At 45.7% G+C, this 17,671-nt stretch overlaps 1 protein-coding gene across 4 annotated transcripts in view; it reads left to right on the forward strand.

The window, feature by feature from the left end:
- Window positions 1-4,232: 4,232 nt before the first annotated feature.
- Window positions 4,233-17,671, forward strand: part of RGS3 (regulator of G protein signaling 3) — a 133,504-nt gene continuing 120,065 nt past the window's right edge. Inside the window, exon 1 of one of the 4 annotated variants that reach the window (XM_047768204.1) lies at window positions 4,233-4,445. In XM_047768204.1, the coding sequence (XP_047624160.1) occupies window positions 4,367-4,445 (79 nt within the window). In that variant the 5' untranslated portion in view covers window positions 4,233-4,366. The remainder of the gene's footprint in view (window positions 4,446-17,671) is intronic. The other 3 variants (XM_047768208.1, XM_047768206.1, XR_007133299.1) reach the window with 3 other exon arrangements.

Genomic DNA, 17,671 nt, shown 5'->3' on the forward strand with positions numbered 1-17,671 from the left:
TACCACAACCACAGCAACCCAAGATCTGAGCCTCATCTGAGACCTACACCACAGCTCACGGCAATGCTGGATCCTTAACCCACTGAGCAAGGCCAGGGGTCATGGATGCTAGTCAGATTCGTTTCCACTGAGCCATGGTGGGAACGCCTTTTCTTTCTTTTTTTTTTTTGGTCAGGTAGATTTTTGATTTCCTTTTGTATTTTATCTATGGTTAGTGATCTATTAAAAATTTCAAACTCTTGTATTAGTTTTAGTAATTAATACTTTCTAGAAAAGCATCATCCACCCCCACCCCCCCCCGTTTTCAAATTTACAGTAGGGTTACAATGGTTTTCTCTTATAATTTAAGGAATTACCTTTGTATCTTGGCTATCTTTCTCTTTCCTAAACTTATTTTTTTGTAGTTTTCTTGAAAAATGTTTTTGTTCAGAGTTCTGTTTTATTGGTCTAGAACCAGGCTATGGTTTTATTGTTGAAGTCTATTTAAAAATTTTTTTTCAACTTTAATCTTATTTTCCTTTAAAATTTTCATCTGAACTAGCTGTTCATCTTCCAACTTTTTGAAATGAGGCTTTAGTTTAAAAAAATTTGAGGAGTCCCCTTGCGGTGTAGTGGGTTAAGGATCCTGCCTTGTTACTGCAGTGACTTGGGGGGCTGTTGTGGTGTGGGTTCAGTCCCTGACCTGGGAACTTCTACATGCTGTGGGTGTGGCCAAAAACAAATTGAAAATCATTCTTGTTTTCTAAATTAAATCGTGTTTTTCTGCCTGAACTTTCTATTCTGTTCCATTGATCTGTTTATCTTCTTTCTAGTGCTACGTTATTATAATACTATTTAACATCTGGAAGTCCTGGTCCCTTTTATTATTTTTCAAAATTGTTTCGGATATTGGGCCAGATGATATCTTAAAGACACTAAGTTTCTTTGACAGCTAATATGGAAATGCACCCAAATCCCATTAGTCCCTTCCCTCCAAACCCAAGTAGTCTATTCTTCTAGATTCAGAGTCAGTCTTAAAAATTGCATATAGTCAATCTTTATATGTGGATGGCATATATTACATTTAAGTGGTTTTGTGCGTGTGTGTATGGATGTGTGTGTCTGTGTAATGTATGTCTGTGTGCACAGGATGCATATATCCTCTGTAGGGTGTGATTTTATATGTATATATATATATATTTTTTTTTTTTGGTCCTTTTTTGTCTTTTCTAGAGCCACACCGGTGGCATACGGAGGTTCCCAGGCTAGGGGTCCACTTGGAGCCGTAGCCGCCAGCCTACACCACAGCCACAGCAACTCGGGATCCGAGCTGCATCTGCGACCTACACCACAGCTCATGGCAACGCTGGATCCTTCACCCACCGAGTGAGGCCGGGGATCGAACCTGCAACCTCATGGTTTCTAGTCGGATTCGTTAACCACTGAGCCATGACGGAAACTCCTGATTATATATTTGTATAAGATGTGGTTGTGTTGTGTTTGTGTGAGGTGTGTATGTATATGGTATGTTTTTGTATCTGGTGTATTTGTGAATGTACACGGGGAGTGTTATGTATGTGTATGTGTGCAGAGTGCGTTTACATTGTGTAGGTAGTATGTTTATGTGTGTGTGGAGTGTGTGAGTGAAAGAGGGATATTGAGCCCCATGGCCAGGGGGTGCTAGGGTATTCAGGGCGTGTCAGAAAACCGGGTTTGGCCTTCAAACCCCCTTTAGGAGAAAGCAGGGCCATAAACCTGGACCCTTTCTGGATGTCCCCTGTAGACGGTTGTTTGGGTTAATAGGGCCAGTCTGTCCTGCAGTAGCACTGCCCAGGCTCCCACTCACCTCTGTTCTACTTCTCCTGAGAAAAGAGCGACCTGCCCCTTTAAGAGAAGGAAGCTTCCAGTACTCTCCTAAGGAGCCTTACTGTTGTGGTGAGGGTAGTGGAGGTGGTGCCACCACAGGAGCCTGATCAGTATCAGAGTGGCCCTGGGGTCTCCCAACTAAATGGGTTAGCTGCTGAGTGGGGCAGAAGGAGTTGGGAGGGAACCTGCAAGGTAGTGCAACCTTTGTCCTGAGTGGGGGTGAAGTGCCCAGTGTGGGCCTTGGGCCACATACACATAATACAGCCGCCCAGCTCTCCTGCTGGGTTCTCCTCTCCTGGATGTGCATCTGCAGGCTGCTCACAGCTTCCCGAGTCCAAGGTGGTCATCTTAGTGCAGGTGCTACAGTGGTCCCTGGCAGAGCTGTAAAGGGGCCACTGTCACCTTGGGCACATCACTTTCCCCTTTGTAGACCTCCCTTTGCTCAGGCTCCTGAATATCCTACTGTTTATTTATTTATTTATTTGTTTGCTTTTTAGGGCTGAACCTGCGGCATATGGAGGTTCCCAGGCTGGGGGTCCAATCGGAGCTACAGCTTCTGGCCTATGCCAGAGCCACAGCAACTTGGGATCCAGGCCACATCTGCAACCTTCACCACAGCTCATGGCAACGCTGGATCCTTGACCCACTGAGTGAGGCCAGGGATCGAACCTACCACCTCATGGTTCCTAGTCAGATTTGTTTCCGCTGTGCCATGACGGGAACTCCAAGAATGTGGTACTTTTAAATTCCTACTTGGAGTGAACCCCCTCTCAGAGGGCATTCTCAGGCCACACCTGACTCATGCTCCTGCAGATCTATAGCACCTCCAGCCTCAGTGTCCTGTCTGCCTCCTGTGGCTTGAGCCAGAGGTTGCCTATTTTCCCTGACTGGATGGAGCGGCAGAGCCAGGGCACCTCCCTGCACAGAATCAGGCATGCTCAGGGTGCAGGTAACTCTGTCTGCCATTGGGCTGAGGGGGTGGGGAGGCAGTGGAAAGCAGAGCAGTGCTTCACAACACACCAGGATTCAAACAATCCACTGGCCTTTATGTGACTCATTTGTACTTGACCACTGGTTTGCCGATTTCTGGGCTCCTTCTTCAGTTTCTACTCCCTGCTTGTAGCCAGCTGGCCCTGTGGTATCTAGTTTTCTTACCTGCCTCAAGAAGGCAGGTCTGTCACCTTCATTGGTTGTTGGCCATGGGCCGGGTGTGGAGGCCAAGGAAGAGCAAACGGAGGATGGCCTTTGGGGCAGACAGGCCTGGGTTCAAATTTCAGCTCTGCCATCCATCCTTGGACAAGTCACCTATCCTCTTTATGTGAGATTCAGACTTACCCCTGGTAAATTGGGGTTAATACTTACCCCTGGTAAATTTAATTGGAAATTAAATGAGGTGTGTGTGAACTGCCCAGCTCAGGCCCTGGCACTTGGTCCTCAATACATATAACTTTTCTCCCCACTCTCTCCTGCGTCCCCCAATGTTGTGTGGATCACTTGAGCGGATCACTGAGTCACAAATATCCATTTGGCAGCTTCTGACACTTCCCATTTTTGGATTTACATAAGACCAGCAGCTTTCCCTCCACAGCAGCAACACTCAGAGTTGCTGAGCAGATGTCTTGGTGTGAAACTGCTCCCAGGAGGCATCCCATGAATGTTTGCCGACAGAGCAGCGCAGGGGCTGACCCTCCTTTTAGTTCTGCCTCCTTGCACCAAGCTCCAGAGGGTGAAAGCGCCTATCCACCACATACTGTGTTGTGCATTTTTGTCCCCTCAGATGCTGGGGGCCTGTCCTCCTGTTTCCCAGGACGGGCTGCAGATGGCGGGGCCAAGAGGCTGCTGGAGGAAACTGCTCTGGTCTAGACCTGTGCCAGGCTGCTCATCTGAGAGAAGGCTTAAGAAAGAGATGGAAGGGCCAGGGTTAGGGAAGGGCCTGCAGCCTGGTGGGGGAGCGTGAGCCGGGCGTGGAGAGCCATTTTCCAAGACCCACAGCACTGGGCCAGAAGGGTGCTCCTCTGCCCTTACTTGGGTCGGGTGATTACAGGTCTGAGCTTCAAAGCAAGTTGCAAACATGGCTAATTGCTGGCTTGGGGGAGCTGGGCGAGCAGGCTAAGCCCACTGAGTAGGCGCGCCAGGGGCCTCAGGCCTGGCATGGGGCTGGCACTCGCAGCCCGGAGCGGTCCCAGAGCCACGAGATCTGGTGGGGCCGCCTGTCCTGCTGGCTTCTCAGGGAAGACTGCCGTCCTGGCCGCGGTGGCTGCCCTCCCAGATGGGTCGCAGGCGCCTCCTCCCCTCGGCGGCGGCGGCGGCGGCTCGGTCAGGTGGAAATCTCCCCATTCAAACCCGCGCGGGCCAATCAGGGCCTGGCGTGGCCGCCGGTTCAAATGCTCGCAGCAGCCTCGCGCGCTGCCGGCAGGAGACACTAGCGGGGGCGGGTGAACCTGCTGCCTCGGTTACTGGGAGCAACACAGACGCCTCAAGTTACAGGCGCCCCAGCCCAGCCTGAGCCGGGGCCATTGCCATGGAGCGCTCCCTGCACCGCGTCTCCCTCGGGAGCCGGCGCGCCCACCCGGGCTTGTCCTTCTACCTCAGCACTTTTGGTAAGTGCCCGCGGCGGCCGCTGCCAGGGGCTGCTTCACTCTGCTGGCAGCAGGCAGAGAGGACAACCCTCACGGTGACAGGGGAGGCAAGGAGCAGCCATCCTTCTGTTTTGGGGCACCTGCTCTGGCCCCTTCCTCCCGTGGTCGCCCAGGAAGGGCTCATGGCCAGGCTCAGACCCAGCAAGCCATGGGGCACCACCTGCTGCCTGGCCACTGGTGCCAAGTGCAGTTGGTTCTGCCTGGCTTGGCTGGAATAATCATGCCCCACTTAATCTTTCAGAGACTGGGTTTGCCACCACTGAGTTTCCCACTAACAAGCAGCTCAGGATTAAATCAAGGCCTCGTTGCTCCTTCTTGAGATCTCCTGGGTCCTCTTTCCTTTGGCTCAGGGACAGAACAGGTGCTGGGTCAGCCCAGATGGCCTTGGCTTCCTGTGGGTTCACCTTGGGGTTGCAGTGTGATGGCTTCAGTGGATGCCTGACCCACAGCAGAGATAAGAGATTCTTTCCTCTGGGAGCAGCTGGGCTTCCAGCAGTGTCACGGGGCTGCCTTGGGGCCTTGAGGCGGAAAGAAGTGGGCAGTAGGCTCCTGCTTTCAAACCCCTAGGTAGCAGGACAGGTTCCCCCAAATAACAGCTGGGCAGCAGCTGCCCTGGCGGTGTGGGCAAACCTGGCCTTCCATGTCTCCATGGTAAAGATAATCTGCCCGGTCCTAGAATACAGCTTCTTACAGCTCTTGTTTCCCCACTGGTTCTGTAATTCCCTGGGGGGAGAAAGTTATGTTTCCTCTGTGAAGGCTTGAGATCCAGAGAGGAAGGTCTCCCATCGAGCCAGTTGCTGAGTTGGTACCTGGGCTCAAGCCTTCTGCGATGATATGTCCAGCAGACACACAAACTTGTAAACAATTTTCTTTATGGAGGTTGGAGCGGTTATTGCAACATAAGTGGACTTTGCCCACATTTCAAAGACAGAGCACCTAAGGAGTTACTTCCTCCCAGGGCTTCTGGCTCTCCCACTCTCAGGCTTACCTCTGTTGGCTCGCTTGGTTCTTCACCACCTGCCTTCTCTAGGGGCGGGGGAAGGATGGAAAAGCAGTGGCTTGGCCCCTGGAAATGGCCTGTGGTCCGGCATCTTGGAATTCATGGGTCCAGTTGGGGGAGGATAACAATCAGAGTAATTATTAGCCACTCTTTGTTGCACGTTCATCATATGCCATGCTTTGTGCCAACGGCTTTCCCTGCATCATCTCATTTAATCCTTCTAACCCTTGGAGGCAATTCCTGTTAACCCTATGGGGATGTTGAGACTCTACCAGATAGGGGAGGTTGCCAGGATAGTCTGATTTGGTTGGGTGGTCAGGAAAGAGTGTCAGAGAGCTGTGAGGCTGTGTTACCTTAGCTGTGTGCTGATCAAAAAGTAGAAAATCCTTTTCCTTGTTTTTTCCTCCTTATTATCACCGTAAGATGTATTCATTGTTGAAAACTTAATGAAAAGGAGAAAGCGGAAAATCACCTGTAATCTGACTCCCCAGAGAAAGCCATTGTTAACATGATTTATATCCTTCCAGACTTATTTCTATGCGTCTGTCTGTGCCTGATTTTATCCATATTGAGATCCTATTATGTATCCGGTTTGGTAACCCATTTCTTTTCCTTACTGGTATGATGTGACTATTTCCTTGTATCAGTCCATATTCTTTTGTTGAGGTAATGTCCCTGCCAGATCTGGGAAGTTGGGGTGTGTGTGTGTGTGTGTGTATGTGTGTGTGGGGGGTCCAGCCCAGCAGGGAGTGGATGCCCTGCCCAGCCATGGCCTCTGGGCGGGGTTGGGTGGGTATCAGGGGAGGTTGCCACTTGAACCAGTGACTGTGACCTGAGTGTGCAGCGGGCAGGCAGGGACCTGGTCGGGTGGAGAGCCTCCTGCTGCATATATGCAGCTCCTCTCAGATTTCTCCGACACTGGAAGAGCTCTCTTCTGTTTCTTGCATTAACTCTGATTCCTTGACAAAGGCCATCGTCCCTTTCCAAGCTGCTGATTATCTTCATGCACTGAGCGATCTTTGCTGGTCTGCTTGTACTTGAAGAGTCTTATCGGTGGTTATCAAACCTGGCTAATTATCAGAAGAACCTGGAGAACCTGTTAAAAATACAGATTCCTAGGATCTTTGCCCAGATATCCAAGTTTAGCAGGTCTGGGCTGGAGCCAGAGCATCAGTAATTTTAAGAAGTCAAGAAGTATTTTGATCATCAGCTAGGTTTGGAGGCTAAGGATTCAGAGTCAGCTTTGACAGCCAATGTGGACTCCCTTAAAATGATGGGTTTTGCTAAGTTTTCTTCAATTTGTTGGCTTTTTTTCCCCAGCATGGCAGGTAGTTCCTGGCCTTCAGCAATGGGCTTTGTCCTGGTGGAGCCAGATGAAGCTGCTGCCTGGCTGGTAGCTTCCTGAGCTCAGTTAAAGGGAGCTAAATTTCCAGCATCTCTGGAATGATAAAGAAACAAAATTGTTTGGATTAGAATTCCTTTCAGAGAGAACACTATATGGAATATGTTGTGGTTTTTGTATTTGTGTACGTGTGTGTGTTCATGCGCATGAGTACAGCTCCTTGTCCCCCAATAAGGGGCAACATCAAGTAATGTTAATTGGCTGTAATTAAGTTGCCTTCTGAGGAGGGGGCCTGGTTTCAGGGGAGGGGAGTAAGTAAACTGGAGCTCAGAGCAACTAATCCAAAGGGCTTTTTATTCATGAGAAATGATATAATTTGAAGAAGCCATTATAGATGCACATAAGTTTTTTTTTTCCTTCAGGATTATCTATTTTAATTTTATCAGTATATTTGTTGACTAAAAATAGCTTTATTGAGATATAATTCACATATATACAATTCACTCATTTAAAATATATAATTAAATGGCTTTCAGCATATTCATAGAGTTGTATAACCATTACCACAGTTAATTTAGACCATTTTTATCATCTCAAAAAGAAATACTATACCCCTGATTCCCAGTGCCTTCTACCCCCAGCTCTAAGCAATCACTAATTTACTTTCTGTCTCTATAGATTTGCCTATTCTGGGCATTTCATATAAATAGAATTGTATAGTATGTGGTCTTTTGTGACTGGCTTCTTTCACTTAGTATATTTTCAAGTTTCACTCATGTGGTAGCCTGTATCAGTACTTTATTCATTTGAGGGCTGAGTAGTATTCCATTGTGTGGATATGCCACATATTGTTTATGCATTCGTTGATGGATATCTGGATTGTTTCCATATTTTGGCTATTATGAATATTGCTTTGCTATGAACATTCATGCATGAGTGTTTGTGTGAACAAATGTTTTCAGTTTTCTTGGGTGTGTACCTAGGAATAGAATTGCTAAGTCAAAAAGTAACTCTGTGTTAGATTGTTTGAGAACTACCAAACCCTTTTCCAGAGTGGTTGTACCATTTTGCATGTCCAGCAGGAAGGCATGAGGGTTTTGATTTCTCCACAGCCTCACCTACGCTTGCTATTATCTGACTTTTGATTCTGTCTAGCCATCCTTGTAGGTGTAAAGTGGTATCTCATTGTGGTTTTAATTTCCCTGATGACCAGTGCCATGGAGCATCTTTTCATGTGCTCATTGGCTCTTTGTATATCTTCTTGTAGAAAAGTTTATTCAGATTCTTTGCCCATTTAATTTAAAAATTAAAAAATTTTAAATTAAAATAGCGAATTTCAAGGCCAAATGTCTTTTTATTGTTGAGTTGTAAGAGTTCTTTATTTGTGCTAGATACTAGTCCCTTATAAGATAGTGTTTACAAATATTTTCTCTTAATCTGCGGTTTTTGTTTTTTTTTTCTTTTTTGTCTTTTTAGGGCCACACTTGTGGCATATGGAGGTTCCCAGTCTAGGGATCAAATCAGAGCTATAGCTGCTGGCCTACACCACAGTCATAGAAATGCAGGATCTGAGCCTGGTCTGCATCCTCTACCACAGCTCATGGCAGCACCAGATCCTTAACCCCCTGAGCAAGGCCAGGGATCGAACCTGCAAGCTCATGGTTCCTAGTCAGATTCATTTCTGCTGTGCCACTATGGGAACTCCTTGATCTACTTTCTTTCTTTCTTTCTTTTTTTTTTTTTTGCTATTTCTTTGGGCCGCTCCCTCGGCATATGGAGGTTCCCAGGCTAGGGGTCAAATCGGAGCTGTAGCCACTGGCCTACGCCAGAGCCACAGCAACGCGGGATCCGAGCCGCGTCTGCAACCTACACCACAGCTCACGGCAACACCGGATCGTTAACCCACTGAGCAGGGGCAGGGACCGAACCCGCAACCTCATGGTTCCTAGTCAGATTCGTTAACCACTGCGCCACGACGGGAACTCCTGATCTACTTTCTTATCTTTCTTCTTCTTCTCCTCCTTCCTTCTCTTTTTTCCTTTTCTTCTTTCTTTCTTTTACTTTTTTTTTTTTTATAGCCACACCCATAGCATATGCAAATTCCATGGCTAGGGGGTCGAATTGGAGCTGCAGCTACTGGCCTACACCACAGCCATGCTGGATCTGAGCTGCATCTGTGACCAACACTACAACTTGCAACAATGCCAGATCCTTAACCCACTGAACAAGGCCAGGGATCAAACCTGCAAGCTCATGGTTCCTAGTCAGATTTGTTTCTGCTGTGCCACTATGGAAACTCCTTGATCTACTTTCTTATTTTTTCTTCTTATTCTTCCCCTTCTCTTTCTCTTTTTTCCTCTTCTTCTTTCTTTCTTTTTTTTTTTTTTTTTAACAGCCACACCCACAGCATATGCAAGTTCCATGGCTAAGGGTTGAATTGGAGCTGCAGCTGCTGGCCTACAACACCAGATCCTTAACTCACTGAGTGAGGCGAGGGATTGAACCTGCATCCTCACAGACATTATGTTGGGTTCTTAACGCACTAAACCACAACAGAACTCCTTGATCCACTTTCTTGATAGTGTTCTTTGAAGCACAAATATTTTTCATTTTGATGAAGTCCAGTTTATCTATTTTGAATTTTGTTGGCCAGTGCTTTTGTTGTCAAATCTCAGCATCTATTGTCAGATTCAAGATTGCAGAGATTTACCTCTATGCTTTCATGGAGGAGTTTTATAGTTTTGACTGTTAGGTCTTTGAATTAAAAAACATATTAAAAAATATTTTGAGTTACTTTCTGTATATGGTGTGAGGAAAGGATTCTCACTTCATTCTTGTGTATATGGTAGCTAGTTGTCCTGGCACCATTTGTTAAAAATACTGTTATGTTGTCATTGGATGGTCTTGGTACACATGTTGAAATTAACTGTACCTATATGAGTTTCTTTCTGGACATTTAATTCTAGTCCATTGATCTATTTGTCTGTCCTTATTCCAATATAATACTATCTTGATTACTGTTCCTTTGTAGTAGTTTTGGAATTGGAAAGTGTGAATCCTTCAATTTTTGCTGGAGGCCAGCTCTGGCGGCTAGGGAGTGTATACTTTGCCGAAGAAGATGGACGGACGTCGGCTTTTGCAATGGAGACAGCCTCTTTGTCCCTTCTTTCAGGGCGCTGGACTGCTCAAATTTTATTGGCATAAGTGGTTGATCATATAGACAGGTTTTTTTTTTTTTTTTTTTTACTACAGATTACATCATAGTGTTAAAAGTACATTGGTTAACTTTTACATGGTACAGCAGCTATACATCATGTTCTAAGATCTTTGTTTTAACTAAATTTAGTGAGTACAGTTTAAGGGCAATTAGGTACAATACATCATGTGGAAAGGAGGAGACTCAGTACAAATCATCCCATGGCCAGCAAGTCTCCACAAGTTGAAGAGGTCACAGACACAAGAATTTGGCATTTACAAATCTTGTTTTTAGACTGGTGCTTATCTTGAAAGCATTATGGCAGGGAGACAGTGTAAGAAAATATAAACCAACTTAACTAGCTATCACTTAAAAGCTTTTATAATTCATAGCTAGGTGTCTTTTGGTCAAGAATAATATATGTCTAACTTCTATGAACCTTATTAAAATCCTAACTCTAAAGTTTACAATATAACTAGTTAGTAGATAAACACTATGTTTTAATTAAGTTGGATTTAAATAGGGGAAAGTCCTTTAGGATGAAATTCTTATTATATTATTGTTGTAATTTTGTTAAATCACAAATCACCACAGGAAAATAAGAATGGAAAATAAGAATAATAAGTAAATAATCAGGAAAGACTGAGGAAAACTGAATAACAAGTGAATAACAGAAAAGACTAAGTTATCCATGGAACAATCCCCACTCAGCAACACAAAATGGAAATTATTTCCTGGGAAATTTAGTTTTCGACCTATGTCAGCGGGCGAGCCTTATTGTCTTCTGGGGCCTGTCCTTGGAATTGTGCCATACAGGCAGGCATCCCCTTGTTTAGGCAGCTGTCCTCGGAATTGTACTGTTCAGACAGGCCCCTTTTCCTGATAGGAGCCTGCCCTCGGAATTGCACCGTTCAAGCAAGCTCGCTTCCTCGGCTTCTTGTATCTTCTCGGCTCCCCGCAAATTTTGTTCTTCTTTTTCAAGATTGTTTTGTCTATCTTCGGTTCCTTGAGTTTCTATATGAATTTTAGGCAAAATATTTTGTATAGAAAATATAAACCCAAGTTCACAACGTGTCTGATGAATGTTTAAAGAATGTCTTCTTGGGAGTTCCCATTGTGGCTCAGTGGGTTACGAACCCAGCTGGTATCCATGAGGATGCTGGTTTGATCTCTGGCCTCACTCAGTGGGTTAAGGATCTGGCATTGCTATGGCTGTGGTGTAGGCTATAGCTGCAGCTCCGATTTGATCCCTTAGCCTGGGAACCTCCATATGCTATGGGTGCAGCCCCAAAAATGACAAAAAAAGAAAGAAAAGAAAAGGAAAAGAAAGAGAAAAAGACTACTTTTTGAAAGAATATCAACTTATTTTTGTTGTCATTGTTGTTTTTAGGGCCACACAGGTGGCATGTGGAGCTTCCCAGGCTAGGGGTCAAAGTGGAGCTGTGGCTGCTGGCCTACACCACAGCTTATGGCAATGCTGGATCCTTAACCCACTGAGCAAGGCCAAGGATCGAACCTGCGTCCTCATGGATGCTAATAAGATTCATTTCTGCTGAGCCACAACTGGAACTCCAAAGAATACCAACTTATTACCTTGCATGAAGTAAGATTATTAATCTACCTGGGATTTGGTCCAGGGCCTGAACGTGGTGAGTGGTCATGGGAGAGAACAGGTTGCCTTTCCTTCAGGGTGTCTGCACCAGGAGGTGATAGGCAGGCTGGACAGGTGGCTGTGGACATTGGGTGATACAACCCAACTCTCTTTAGAACTATTATCCCCAAGTGAACCTGCAAGATGAAAGCTGTGGGAGCGGCTCTGTGTGTAAGCTCTAGAGGAAGGGCCTGGGATCTTTGCTTTGCTGGAGGGAAGGTGGGAAGATGTGGTTGCGAAGGCAGAGTAGACTAAGTCTTGTCATCAATGTGCTCGGCATTTTCTTTGTTTTTCTATGTTTGCTGTGATAGTATAGTGTTAGCTGGGACTCATCCTTCTCCTTTCTCTGTCTCTCATTAGAAGCCACAGAGCGAAAAAAAAAGTCCATTTTCTGCAGTGAGAATGAAGCTTGGGAAGAAATGCCAGGCGTATGTGAAGTCAGGCCCTAAGCTGGAGGCCTGTGACATGTCCCTGCCAGCTGCCCCTGGCTTACCCAGCTGCTCTGAGGCTAGGACATTCCCTGGACCTGGCTGGGAAACCCATCCAACCATTTCTCAGGAGCTCATCTTTTGCTAATCAGGGTCCTCAGCATTTACTGGCTTTGCTGTCATTTGGAGTCCATTGCTTGGGGGTGTTCAGAAATTCTCAAAGTTCCTGGCCTGTTGAGAGCCCTTTGCTTTCTTTTCCAATTCTGCACTTGATATTGTTTTGAAAAAAAAGTTTTATTATGAAATATAACACACATACAGAGAAGTGTCCCTCCACATGATGGGCAGTTCACTGATTTATTGTCACAGAGCAAACACTGTGTAACATTTATTGGGGTCAAGATCGCCAATATCCAGAAGTCTTAGGTTTGGTATGCAGTTTTTTTCTTTATCATTCAGTTCAAAATATTTTCTTTCCTTTTTCTTTTTAGGGCCACACCTGCAGCATATGGAAATTCCCAGGGTAGGAAGCGAATCGGAGCTGCAGCTGCTGACCTACACCACAGCAATGCGGGATCCGAGCTATGTCTATGATGTACACCATAGCTCATGGCAATGCTGGATCCTTAACCCACTGACTGAGGCCAGGGATCGAACCCTCGTCCTCATGGATACTAGTTGGATTCGTTTCCACTGAGCCACAACGAGAACTCCCGGTTCAAAATATTTTCTAAATTTCGTAGTCATTTCTTCTTGAATCCATAAGTTATTTGGAAGTGTATTTCTTAACCTCCAAATGTTGGGGATTTTAGTAATTTTTAAAAATTTATTTACGTTTTGGTCAGAGAACCTGTTCTACATCTTTTCAGCCCTTTGGTGGCTTGTCATATACTGTTTTTATAAATGTTCTGTGTGTGGTTGAAAAGGTTTGCAATAGTTGGGTGTCGTGTTCTTGATACATGTCAGGTTTAGGTCAAGTTTGTTTACTTAGGTTGTTCAAATATTCTATATCCTTGCTGAGTCCCTACCTCATGTGTTCTATCAGTTTGAGAGAGGTATGTTAAAATTCCTACTGTGACTATAAATTTATCTATTTCTCATTAAGGTTCACTCAGTTTTTCTTTTATATATTTTGAAGCAATATTAAGAGCATGCATATTAAGAATTACTATCTCTCTGGTGAGCTGAGACTATTATTATTTTGAAGTAACCTTTTATTGTTATAAAGACTTTTTTTGCGGGTGAGGGGGTGGGACCCAAGCCACTGCAGTGCCAAGACCAAATCCTTAACCCACTGGGCTACAATGGAAATTCCTCAAGTCTTCTTCTTCTTTTTTTTTTAAACCTTTATTTTTAAAATTTTTAAAATTATTTATTTATTTATTTTTGTCTTTTTGCCACTTCTTGGGCTGCTCCCACGGCATATGGAGGTTCCCAGGCTAGGGGTCTAATTGGAGCTGTAGCCACTGGCCTACGCCAGAGCCACAGCAACACAGGACCCGAGCTGCGTCTTCAACCTACACCACAGCTCCGGGCAACGCTGGATCCTTAACCCACTGAGCAAGGGCAGGGATCGAACCCACAACCTCATGGTCCCTAGTCGGATTTGTTAACCACTGCGCCACAACGGGGACTCCAAGTCTTCTTTTTATTTCTAGTGCAGATAAGTCTATTTTTCCAGAAATTAACATAGATGCTCAGGCTCCTTTTGGTTAATAATTGCTTGGCATATCTTTTTCCATCTTATTTTTTTCAATCTTTCTTTTTCTTTATGTTTTAGGTGTACTATGTCTATTACAAATAGCAGACACACCGTTGCTTTTTTTCCCTTCTTAATGCAGACCTGGGATGCTATTTTCTTCAAAAAGAGCTTTATGTGCTTCTGACGGGTGCTTGAGGTCACTAGTGATCTGGAATAATTTTCATTCAGTGTTAGGGATAGAAATTGAGTTGAATCCCCTGAGGAGCTGTGTTCTGATCATGGTTTGTTCTGTTGCTAAGGAGCAACCCTTTGGGCTTCAACCCAAGAGGAAGGGGCTCAGAAGGACCCCACTTCTTGGCAAGCCCTCGTCTCCCACTGCTGTTCCTCCAGCCTCAAGAAGCAACCGGAAACTCTGCTCAGACTCTCAGGCTTTGTTATCTTTGGAATTTGAAAATACCCCCAGGAGAAAATTAGTTCAGGAAAACATTAAATTTAATTCCTCGGTCCTCTATCCCCTCAGATCGTGCTTCATAGTTCCTATCTTGTTCAAGCTCCAAGAAGCTGCCTTCAAATATTTTGTCCAGCTTTTCTATATTTCCTCAGTGAGTCTGTCATCCCAGGAATAGAAGTCCCCTACATATGTTTCTAATTTTTCTGACTTGTTCTTTCTTTTCCTTCTTTCCTGCCTTCCTTTTGCTATTTCAGTGGGCGTGCCTTCTGTTTGCCAGGTGCTTCACATATATTAGTTCCCATTTTCACAACAGCTCTGCGAGAGCTGTATTATTATTATTCTTTGCATTATACAAATGAGGAAACTGAAGATGTAGTGATTAAGGATCATCAGTGGTAGAACCAGGATCCAAAGCAGGTCTTACTGATTCCAAAACCCACACTTTGCTTAGAGTTCCATGCTTCCTCTCTTGTGTTTTCCATATTAAACTTGCTTTGCTGGAAAACTTCATTTGATAGTGAAAAATAATGCAAATGTAAAGCATAATGAAAAAAATGATTGACTCTATTGTATGCCTCAAAGCTAGCAGCAAGCACATAACAGGTGCTAATCAGTATAAAATAACATGCTAAACTTTGGAGAAGAAGTCTGTAATATGAAATAAGTAAGGATGCTGAGTAAGTTATAAAATGTGATAAACTGACAATTTTGTAATTAAACATATAACTTTATAGATGTGATTAAAGTTATTATAATAAATCCAAAAGAGAATTGGGAGGGGGAGGATAGTGTGAATTTTCTATATGTTATAGTATCATACACAAATGTGTGTAAAGGAAAACCATATGCTCTGCAGATGAAGCATTTTCATGCATGTGCTAGGCTATCTTTGGGTTAATGTGGGACCTTTCCAGATTTTGCAATTTGGTAGTAATGAGTATAGTTTAAATATATCAGAATTCTTTATTATGAAAATCAAGGACCTAGGAGTTCCCGTTGTGGCTCAGTGGGCTAAGGACCTGAAATGTCTCTGTGAGGATGCGGATTTGATTCCTGGCCTCGCTCAGTGGGTGAAGGATCCAGCGTTGCCACAAGCTGCAGTGTAAGTCACAGATATGGCTCGTATCTGCTGTTTCTGTGGCTGTGGTGTAGGCCTGAGCTGTGGCTCCAGTTCGACCTCTGGCCTTGGAACTTCCATATGCTATAGGTGTGGTTGTAAAAAGAAAAAAGAAAAGAAAAGAAAATCAAGGACTTCGAAAACTGGAAGTCTTCTTTGTCCTTAGTCACACTATACTGATTTGTCTTAGAACTGTGTTTTCTTAACAATTTTTAAATTTGAAAAATTGCTTCAGAATTGAGATCAGATTTATGTCACCCAACTGTGGGGGCAATATAGGTATATATTAATTAGTTATCTACTGCTTCATAACAAGTGATTCCAATATGGGTTGGCTTAAAAAAACCAAACATTTCTACCTCACTGTTTCTGTGAGTTTGGAATTGGGGGATGGCTTAGCTAGTTGGTTTTTGTCCAGGGTCTCCCAGGGAGGTTGCAGAAAAGATGTATGCTGGCCAGTGCAATCAACTCCTGGAAGGAAAAGCCCAAAAGCTTGAGAAGCCACTGTAATATCAGGTTTCACAGGAAGCAGAGAGTCAAATGAGAGGGATTGAATCGACCCATCATGAGGTTTATTCTACCACAGCAGCCCCCTGCTCACTTTTGTTCAGCCAGCAGGTACCATCAAAAGCCAGGGCTGCTTCTCCAAGTGGAACTCAAGATTGTCCCTCCTCAGAACAAAGCCCTTGAAATTCTGTAGGGCTCCATCCTAAGAGCTGTGTGGCTCCAGTTCCCCGGCGCCACTGCAGCTACCATTTCTCCCTTAGAGGGCAGAAGGTGAAATCCATAAACAGGGCACAACCTTGCTGAGTCTTAGCGGCTGACTAGGCTCTGCGTAGACCCCACTTCCTTTGTATGTTTATCCTTTTTCCATCCTCCTTCCTGCAGCCGTCCACACATGACAGTTCTCAAACAGGGAAATGCTCTGGGGGCGAATGGAGTCTGGGGATGACTGCTGCTCCATGCTGGCCAGGAAAGTCCCTCAGAGATGTATTCTCTGCACACCCCAGGGTGGCATGAGCTCCTTCTAGGACATGCTTCCACTGACCCCTGAGCCCAGCAGTGGTGGGCAGCCCCTATCTTGCTTCGTCTTCTGAGTATGGCTCTTCCTGCATCCTGAGAGTCAGAGTCCATCTTCCTGTGGCCCTCTATTTAGTGAGGTCAGCCAGATTGAATTTCTTTAGCTAGCTTCCATACTCTTCCCCACAATGTCCAGTGAGTCCAAAACCCCGAAGTCCTGTGCCCAGCAGAATGTGACTTCGCTGCCTTCCCTGTCCTTTCTGATGCTCATTCTCATCCAGTATTTTTTCCGCTATATGGGGCCCGTCTGTTCTCCCTTTACCTCTGGGCCCCTGCTCCCTGGTGCACTTCTGCAGCCTCTCTGGGCACCTGTCACCACCACCCTGTGCACACAGAGTTGGTGTCCAGCTGTAGCCCCATGGCAACTGGGGCTGTGCCCTCTCCAGGGCCCCTGATTACGCCGACAAGGATGACTTCAGGCCCTCTAATCTGAACTTGCTGGGCTCTCAGGCCACACCCTGAGCTTGGGGAGAAAGTGGGGTTGTTGTCAAGACCAGAGATCTGGGGGGCTCGTGAGGGGCTTGATTAGCTGAGAGCAGCCGAAGGCCCCAGGCATTGAGCCTGACTTCCCTCCTTCTGATGGCTCACTTCTCTAGATTTGGAGGCATTTCTTGGAGCCTGCCCTTTCTTGTCTTCTTCTTGGCTTCTAAGCAAAGGACAACCCTTTTCCTGTGCCTGACGGCTCTCTGCTTCTGGACCCTGTGGCTGCTTTGGCTGATGCAGTGGTGCACAGCAGAGGGCTGTGAGTGTTCTGGAAAACTGGTTCAGTGCACAGGGAAGAGTTCTGGCCTCCAGTTCTGGCTCGGCCTACCCTGGTCACTGTGGGCCCAGGACAAGTCATCTTCCATCTCTGGGCATGACTCTTCCAGCTAACAAATGGGGAAGTTGGGCCAGGTGATTTCAAGCCTCAGACATCCGATGGAGTGGGCTAGGGGCGAGGACAGAGGCGACAGGCATGGCTGAGGGAAGGGTCCCATTCTCCATCTTGCCTTCCCTCATCTGTGACCTGGGGTAAGGTGTGCCCTGCACTGGGGGCCTGGAGCCTGGTCTGCTGGCTTTAGTTTCTCTGCCATAACAGGGTCTAGGCTCCTGGTCCCTCCCCGAGGAGACACGCGTGGCAGAGCCTGGAAGAAGCAGCTGTGTGGAGCCGCACAGACTGCTCTGATTTCCCAGTCAGTCTTCATCCCAGGCCCGGCCTCTGCTCCAGCTCTTGGCCTTGC

Source organism: Phacochoerus africanus, chromosome 2 (genome assembly GCF_016906955.1).
Source record: "Phacochoerus africanus isolate WHEZ1 chromosome 2, ROS_Pafr_v1, whole genome shotgun sequence".
Taxonomy (NCBI): Eukaryota; Metazoa; Chordata; class Mammalia; order Artiodactyla; family Suidae; genus Phacochoerus; species Phacochoerus africanus.